This window comes from Suncus etruscus, chromosome 9, assembly GCF_024139225.1.
Source record: "Suncus etruscus isolate mSunEtr1 chromosome 9, mSunEtr1.pri.cur, whole genome shotgun sequence".
In the NCBI taxonomy this organism is placed as follows: Eukaryota; Metazoa; Chordata; class Mammalia; order Eulipotyphla; family Soricidae; genus Suncus; species Suncus etruscus.
In genome coordinates this window covers 98,240,805-98,250,680 of record NC_064856.1, presented here as the reverse complement: position 1 = coordinate 98,250,680, position 9,876 = coordinate 98,240,805, and the positions used below count along the sequence as shown (strand labels likewise).

At 34.5% G+C, this 9,876-nt stretch overlaps 1 protein-coding gene across 1 annotated transcript; it reads right to left on the bottom strand.

The window, feature by feature from the left end:
• Positions 1-3,299: 3,299 nt before the first annotated feature.
• LOC126017798 (olfactory receptor 140-like) lies at positions 3,300-4,226 on the bottom strand. The gene has a single exon (XM_049779851.1). The coding sequence runs from the start codon at positions 4,224-4,226 to the stop codon at positions 3,300-3,302; it is 927 nt and encodes a 308-aa protein (XP_049635808.1).
• Between the last annotated feature and the right edge of the window lie 5,650 nt (positions 4,227-9,876).

The window sequence follows — 9,876 nt, the reverse complement described above, 5'->3', positions numbered from 1 at the left end:
AATGTAGACCCAATTTGCTATTAGTTTCCCCCAATTACTGCCTTTGTGTGTCCCACTGATTTTGACAATTTGTTTCATAATTGTCATTTGTCTCAAGAAATCTTTTTATTTCTTCCTTGATTTCCTCTTTGATCCAGCTGTTGTTGAGCAGCATGTTATTTAATCTCCAGGCGTTAGATTTTCCCAAATCTTCTTTTTACAGTCAATCTTAATCTCTGTTGCATTGTGATCTGATAGGATGCTTCTTATAGTTCCTTATATTTGTGATTTTGTGCAAATTAGATTATATCCTAAGAAATGGTCTATTCTAGAGAAGGTTCCATGTGCACTTGAGAAGAATGTGTATTCTTTCTGAAGGTGGAGGGCCCTGTATATATCCACCAGTCTTAGTTCTTCTAGTTTCTCAGTTAGAACTCATATCTTTGCTAAATTTTGCCTAGTGGATCTGTCTAGTGGTGATAATGGTGTGTTGAAGTCTCCAACTACTATCACATTTCCTTCCATATGTTTTTCTAGGTTTTCAAGCAAGCAGCTTACATATTTTGCTGGCTCTGCATTTGGTGCATAAATTGTTGGTCAGGTTTAGTACTTCTTGGTTTAATGTTCCCCTGATAAATAGGTAGTGACCCTCTTTGTCTCTGAGCACTTTCTTGAGGTTGAATGCAATTTGGCCTGCTATAAAAATGGCTGTACCAGTTTTTTTTTTATTTTGGTTTCCATTTGATTGAATAATTGTTTTCAATCCTTTTATTCTAAGCCTGTCTCTATCCTGTTCTTTTGGATGTGCTTTTTTCAGACAACAGTCATCAGATTTTGGTTTTCTGATCCAACCCTCTGTGTATTTTAATGGGGAGTTTAATCCATTGATATTTAAGGAAATTATTGATAGAGAGGGTTGTTGTGCTATTGTATTGTTTAGGGTTGTTGTTACAATTGAGTGTTTGGGTTTGTGATTCATCTCTGAGAAGTTCATTTAGGGTTGATTTGGTTAGAGCAAATAGTGTGAGTTCTTTTTTGTCAGAGAATATTTTTAGTCCTCCCTCCCATGTGAATGAGTTTTTTGATGGTTAGTAGACTTTAGCTTGAACATACCTTGTGTTCAGTAATTTAAGTATTTTGTTCCACTGTCTTTTTGTTTGAATTGTTTAAAATGGGAGATCTGGTTTGATTCTTATCTTCCTACCTTTGTACTTGGGGACTTTTTTTTTCTCTAATTGCTTTAATGAATTCATCTTTTTTTTTGCCATTTGTATTACTGTATGTCTTGGTGTTGGTCTATTGGGGTCTATTTTGTTTTAAATTTTTTTGCCACTTGAATTTACAAAGGTAACTCTTTCCAGAGGGCGGGAAAATTTTTTGCTATTATTTTCCTCAGTACTTGTTTTCCCACTTTCCAGTTTTCTTCCCCTTCTGGTATTCCTAATCTAAAATGCAGTCACCCACTCTAAATATGGAAAAATATTTCAGATGACTTATTAAATTGGGGAAAAGGACATTTGGAAGTAGTAGTCAAGTTAGAGTGGAAATGTAAGAAAATCAATGATATATAAAATGCTATGAGGGACAGCAGTGTACCATCTGGAACACATGCATAGTGGCCTAGGGATGTAACTGAATGCACTAAAACCATAACTACCAATCAACATCATTGGGAGATGAGGATGATCACTATGTCATAGGGAAAGGGTGAAGTGTCATGGACACTTTGATAGCCATGATGCCCATTAAATTATGCACCAATACCATAAGTTTGAATGCTGTTGCAATTCTATTACTTAAAATAAAATTTTAAAAAATTAAAGGAAAAGGAAAAATTAGAGCAAGATAGAACTGCAGATAAGGTACCTGCCTTGCTTATAGTTCAACTGAATTAATGCCTTCTTTGATTGCATTTAATCTACCAACCACCATGTGATCCCGAAACTCAGAGCAAGAAGAAATTTCTGAGTACAACTTGATGTGACTCCAAATACACACTCACACAATAAATAACAAAATGCAACAATCTTCAAAAAAATTTTTAAAAGATAATGGGCTATGTAGCAATACACTGAATGACCTGCTATTTTCTGTGAATTGTATTATGTATTAAATTATATGTGATGTTATATAGAGTACTATTATATTATTATCTTTTTATTTGTGTATTATATAATGTAATATAATAAAAATTTATTCATTAAATACAAATGCTTTATTTTCTATCAAGCATTTTCTCTTCAGGGAAATGATTTACATGAACAGAATTGATAGTATACACAATAAACCATTTATAACTTATGCATATATGATAAGTAGTACCAGAGAAGGTGTTTTCATATGTATAAAGTAAACAATATAATATAACATGATACATAAAACCTACAGGTGATTGCTTGAAAATATTATTTTATGTATTTTTCTTGAGAGGGCATAACTGAAATTTATTTCTTTCAAATTGTTCCTCAATTCTTGATTAGAAAAATTAAAAGCATATAACATGTATTTAAAGAAAACCAAGGCCGGCGAGATGGCACTCGAGGTGAGGTGTCTGCCTTGCAAGCACTAGCCAAGGAAAGATCGCGGTTCGATCCCCCCACGTCCCATATGGTCCCCTCAAGGCAGGGGCAATTTCTGAGCGCTTAGCCAGGAGTAACCCCTGAGCGTCAAACGGGTGTGGACGAAAAAAAAAAAGAAAAAGAAAAGAAAACCAAGATAAAGATATTTTAAAAGTAGAGAACTAAAGAAAGAACAATTTTAAAGTACTTCAGTGATGTTGCAATTTTCTATAATTTTGACAGTATCTCCCTTCATTAGCTCCTGAAAATGTATACTGTCAAAGTGGAAGTGGTAATCAGCTAATCTTTCACTTCCCACTGTCCGCTTCCACATGTATCCACCTAAGACTATTAATCTTCTTATATGCAGTATCAGAGATTAAACATGTTCTTAAATTATGATCCCATGATGTTGCCCTGTTTATCAAAATATCATATAAACACACATATATTTATATAGTTGACTAAGAAGCAAAGAGAATGGAATATTTTAAAATCATTTTAGAATAACCAAACTAAAGATTTGTAGTGGTTCTTACTTTTTCTCCAGGTATCTATGAACATAAAAGACTTGGTAAAAATATATTAAAAATCTTAGAATTCATGTAGCAGAGGGCCTAAACATTAATATGGTCTGAATAATTGTTCTTTACTGAGCCTTTATGATCAGAAATTAGCAAAATGTGTTCATTTTCCTTTACAGTTAGCTACATAGAGTGCTTCATTTACATATATCATCACTCCCATGCCACTATGAACAGCCTAGTTTACTCTTCTTTTAAATAAATTTTTCATGGCATTTTTCACTTCAGTGTTTCTCACTGTGTAAATGATAGGATTGAACATAGGAGTAAGGATGGCAAAGAATACAGTTACCAACTTGTCCACAGGGTAGGTGGCCACAGGTCGCATGTAAGTGAAGATGCAAGGCACAAAAAAGAGTACAACTACAGTGAAATGGGAGATACATGTGGAGAGGGCTTTTCGTCTTCCTTCAGAGCCATGGGACTTCAAGGAATTCAAAATGACAATGTAGGAAATAAGAAGCATGGTGAAAATAAGCAAGCACATAGCTCCACTGTTAGCTGCCACCACCATGCCCAGCATATACGTGTCACGGCAGGCAAGTTTCAGCAGTGGGAAGAGATCACACATGAAGTGGTCAATGATATTGGGACCACAGAAAGGCAGGTTGATCATGAAAAGAATCTGCACAGTGGCATGTAGAATCCCCCCAATCCAGGCCACCACCACCAGTAAACGACAGAGTCCTGGTCGCATGATAGTGGTGTAATGCAGGGGCTTGCAGATGGCCACATAGCGGTCATAGGCCATGACAATGAGCAGAATGATCTCTGAGCCTCCCAAGAAGTGTTCCACAAAGAGCTGAGTCAAACAGCTACCCAAGGAGATGCTTCTTCTCTGAAATATCAGGTCAATGATCATTTTGGGGGTTGTGACACAGGTGTAGAAAGCATCCACAAAGGACAAGAAAGTAAGAAAAAAGTACATGGGAGCAGAAAGTGCAGGACTGAGGGAGATGGTGATGACAATGAACACATTGGCCAGCACGGTAAATAGGAAAATGAACAGAAACACGAAGAAGAGTATTTTCTGCAAGTATGGATTCTGTGTTAGTCCTAAGAGAATAAACTCAGTCACATTGTTGAGAGGCATGGGGTTCCCCATTTAGGATATAATACTTCTTAGGGCCCAAATAAAAAATTTACTGTACCTTGTGAGAAATAATGATGCCTTGCAATTATGACTAGCTATGAGTCTAAATTTTACAGTATTGAAATAGAATACTCATTTTAAAGTATATTGTTGATAGCCAGTAATTATTTCAATTCCGATTTTTTCTTACTTTTTTCAGGATATCTTCCATCACCTCATGCATGTTGTACTTATGCCATTCACTGAAAATATAAAAATAAATATAATTTTTATTCAAATACTGATAAATTATAGACCTTCTTTAACTTACTGTGAGGATAAGTTACCATGTGAAATGTATTGTAGTGAAAAATGTAGTCAAGAGTGCAATTTATATACCTAATAAACACAGGAGATAAGCATCACCAACATTAAACATGCACAAAATATATATATATATATATATATATATATTAGTCAATATTCAAGAAAAATAATCTAACAAAAACAATATTTAATTTTGGTATGGGGACCACATCTTTCGTTTTCATTTGCACTATGCAGAGAGTTTGTTCCTGGTATTAGTCTCAGGGGTCATTACTGACAGAGATAACAACCTAAATTGTCCTTTAGAAGCCATTTTGTTTTGTGTTCATATTTGTGGCTTCCTACTAGCCAAATATGGCTTATAAACAGCCCAACATTACTGTGATTCCTCACTGTGATCAATACAATAACCAGCATCAAGTCTGAGAATATGGAACCTATTAAGTGATGAGAACACTTGGTAAATCCCCCCCCCCCATCCTACATATCATGGCTAAATATACAAAGAATTTCTCTCTCACAAACTTAAAATTTAAGTGTTTTTTTTTTTTTTTTTTTTTTGGTTTTTGGGCCACACCCGGTAACGCTCAGGGGTTACTCCTGGCTATGCGCTCAGAAGTCGCTCCTGGCTTGGGGGACCATATGGGACGCCGGGGGATCGAACCGTGGTCCATCTCCTAGGCTAGCGCAGGTAAGGCAGGCACCTTACCTCCAGCGCCACCGCCCGGCCCCAAATTTAAGTGTTTTTGAACTCTCCCTTATACATTGCCTTTGACGTTATGAGAAACAAAATAATTTTAGAGAATGAATTCTAATTCACTACTTTATCTAGTTCATTTTTCCAAAGTAAAGTTACCTCTAAAAAAGAATAACTGAATATTGAACTATCAATTATATTGACATATAATTATAGTGTTGGGTGGTTGATAATTACATGCTTTGAAATTATGGTTTTTATGTAATATAACATAGTGACTTCCAGTGAATTTATAACATCAACAAAAAATTTAAAAATGAGGGACCGGAGTGCTAGTGCAGTGGCAGGGTATTTGCCTTGCACTCGGCTGATTCAGGACTGACCTAGTTCGATCTTAAGCATCCCATATGGTTCCCCAAGCCAGGAGCAATTTCTGAGCTCATAGTCAGGAGTAACCCCTGAGCATCACAAAGTGTGGCCCACAAACCAAAAAAAAAAAGGAAAGAACTCTTGTATTGATCTTTTTCCATAGAGAGCTATCAAAATAAGAAGGTAAAGTTTTTTTAAAATATAGTTATAGATAACAAAAATATATTAAATATTTGCAAATTACTATATATGCTTATATAAATAGAAAATAAATGCATGTTGTAGGGGCCGGGTAGGTGGCGCTGGAGGTAAGGTGTCTGCCTTGCAAGCGCTAGCCAAGGAAGGACCGCGGTTCGATCCCCCGGCGTCCCATATGGTCCCCCCAAGCCAGGGGCGATTTCTGAGCGCATAGCCAGGAGTAACCCCTGAGCGTCAAATGGGTGTGGCCCAAAAACCAAAAAAAAAAAAAAAAAAGAAAATAAATGCATGTTGGAAGTAAATATTACTTTATTACTTTTTTAAAATTCATACAACACTTATTTACTGTATGCTCACTATGTAAGCTATTTAATGTGTGCTTTATTTGTATACATTTATAAAATATGTCTCTATCAGAGACCTTTGAGAATTTCTCCCCTGCCATTTCATGCACCAAGACAGCATCTCCTCCATTCATTAGATAAATAACTATATATCTTTATGTTGATTTTATAAGCATCCTCACTCATTCAGCTTCCAATCCTTTCATAATAGTGAATTTGTATCATTTCTAGTAACAGGACATTGCATTACTAACATAATGAGAGACATAGCAAAGAAAATGCAAATAAAATGAAATGTACTCTGCAAAAAATATATATATTTTCCTTTCAAACACAAACAGGTAAAGATCCTTTTGTTTGTTTTGTTTTGTTTATTTAGTAGCCACATCTGGCAATGACTTGCTCTTGGCTCTGTGCTCAGTGATAACTCCTTATAGGACTCCAGGGATCAGTTTGATGAGGGGATTTAAACCTGGGTCAGCCACTTGCAAACAAGTGCCTTATCTTATTGTACTATCTCTCTAGCCCCCTAAGATCTTTATCAATTACCGAAGATGAAAATCTTGTATACATGTGAAACCAAAGTGAAGCAGGATGAAATGCATTTCCTTATTCTCAAGAGACCTTCCTTAGCATAGTAAAAAAACAGTGTAACACACAAGAATTAAAAATAAGAAAAATAAAAAGATTTATATATTGTCTTTTCTTGACCCCACAATACTTTCTAGGTATAGGTGCTATAGTAATTTTTTGGGGGGGGAGGACACAATGGGTGGTGTTTGAGAACTACTTTAGTTCTATGGTCTGAGGAGATTTAGAACCTAAGGATTAAACTTTATCCTCTTACATTTAAAACAGACACCCTGTTGAACTTTCTCTCTGGCCCCAGTAATATATGCTTGAACATTGAAAAGTCACTAGGAAAAAAATTTACCATAATTTTAAGATCTATGAAAATTAGAAACTATGTGTGATGCCCAATATTAAAATACTCTGTTAAATCTGGTGCATTATTTTGAATGATGTGTATATTTTGAGTTATTTTCAAGAACCTCCAGGGTCCAATATGAGTGACTTCCTAAGATTAATCATGATTGGATGGATCTTATTGCTTCTGGTTCACTGAGTACTGCAAGAACATGCCCCTGTGTACAGTCAGGAGTAAGCCTTGAATACCAACTGTAAAAAAGAGATTTTTCAAAACTATACATCATAGGAAAATTAATCTTGAAATATTTTCATAAAATATGTCTAATGTGGACATATGTTATGATTTCAACTTAAGCTTATATCAATCATCAAAAAGAATCTCAAAGTCACTTTACCTTTACTTTTAATTTGACAGTATTGTAATACATTCTCTTTCTCTTGGTTCTTAACATGATGCATAAAAGATTTAAACTTCAAGTTTGGGGGAGTGCAGCTTGATAATATTATTTGTAGTAGACCCTTTGATATTAACAATTATATTGTAGGGAAAAATAATCTTACCTATGATCTTATCTAAAACTGTTCCTTGGCCAGAGCATTTAGACTGTTTGGTCACCAACAAAGAAGCTGTAAGATTAAAAAAAAAATTATCTCACCTACAATAGTAGTCTTTTGATTTGAGTATCTTTGGATAATGCCTTTATCTTAAGCTTTGTAAGTTCTACTGACTTATTTGTAGGTAAATTCATGAATTTTTTTATTACAAATAATTAGATCTCAGGAGTATTTCCTCTTCATTAGGACATTTTCCCAACAATCCAATTATTTCACAGAACTTTACAAAAAGATCAAAGAACTTTCATAGTGTTCATCTTTAATTTTCAACTCATTCCATAGGTCTACATAGAGATTGTAAAACCATGTTAAGAGAAAAATATCTTACAACTCATAAATTTTTGTATTTGATACAACTGAGCTGAGTAAAATAGTAACAATAGTTATTAATAATTGTGTATTCAAATTGCTAGTTAATTGAATGTTATATTTTTATTATATCATGCTTTACTTTTAATCAACATGCCATTCATGATGAGCATGACTTTTATATATTAACCTTAGGGGCCAAAACAATAAATAGTTCAGTGAGTAGGGAGCTTTTTTTTCAAACACTGCCACCTTGAATTTGGTCCCCAACACCACACTTGTCTCCCAAACCTACCAGGAGTGATTTCTAAATGCAGAGCCAGGAATAAGCCCTATGCATAGTTGCCCATTACAATTGTATTACATACATACATTACAATAGTACCAAAACAGACAAAATAATTAGATGTGTTTGTCATTTGATGAACTTCATTTATATTACATTTTATAATCATTTATTTTGCATTAAATTACTGAAAATTGTCTAAATAACATTGTCTTTATTTTAGTCAATTCTGGTATGAGATTAACATCATAATTATCATTATATAATTAACATTTATAGTAATTACATGATTAACACTGAAGTAAGCTATCTGGATTCTACACTCCTATTAATAATCTATCAGGATAAACCCTAGATAAGAGCTCTACCCACCATTAGCTAGAAATTTAGAAATATCAAACTGGGAGCTGAGAGGTAAACTAGCTGACTCCTGACAGACACATAGTCCTGGCATCAACTATTCCCCACCTGGCTTCTAGCAAGGGAACTACATCCCTTCAAAGCAGCAAACAGACTTCCCAAAGCAGTCAAATAACCAGGGAGCCTCTGGTGCTTCTTTGATACACTACAGTAGACAAGTTCTTGCTCTCTTTATTTATGCTTTGTGAGCTCTAAGTTTGTGTGAGCACTCAGCAGGAACTAAGACCCTAAACTTCTTTAGAATTGGTCCAGGTAGATCCCCATCCGACCCCCAAGTGTCAAGGAGATCATAAGATGATTAGGAGAACTCAAATACTTCTAATAAATAGATACTTGCTTCCTTAAAATGGCTACTTCACACCTTGTTCTATAGCTAGGATCAATTTAGCTTTGCTGATTAGACAGAGGATAAAGTTATATTTCAACAGATCACCTCTTCCATATACATATACACGTACATACACATGAAGGTGTAACCAATTGCATTATTTCTTCATGACTATTATTTTCTTTTAATTAGTTAGAAGACATATCAAAGTGTGAGGAGCAAAATTAAGAAGTTAGTAGAAATTATTTATTTTGTTTTGGTTTTGTTTGAGGGGAACATCTGGCATCCTCTGAGATCTTACTCCTAGCTCTTCACTCAGGAAATACTCCTAGCAGGGGTTAGGGTCCTTATGGGTTGCCAAAGATGTGTTGCTAGAGATTGAATTCAGATTGGGTGCGTGCAAAACAAGTGCCCTACATGCCTTAATCTACCTAGGACCCCCAAGAAATGATTTTTAACAATATATTTATTTTATTTTGAATTTAAAATATGTTTTATGACATTGTTATAAATTGATTAAATAAAAACTAATTCTAATAACATAGAACAATCATTATGAAATATTACACAGAATAAAAGCATACGGAATTTTAATAAATTTATTTCCTTGCTAAAATAGAATGGTCTTTATTATAATGGATTAAAGGTAAAATGTATTTTAAAATCAGAATATCATAAATATAAACTTGTGTACCTTAAAATTTTTATCTCTGTCGTTATTGATGGAATTATTTAAAGTCTAGAAGTTTTAATGTAACACATTTCCAGCCATGCCCTTTTAGCAACACTCACTGGAAATCCCATGACATAGGCAGCTGCATAACAACTCTCTCCCACCCCTTTTCAAAACCCCTAAAGCA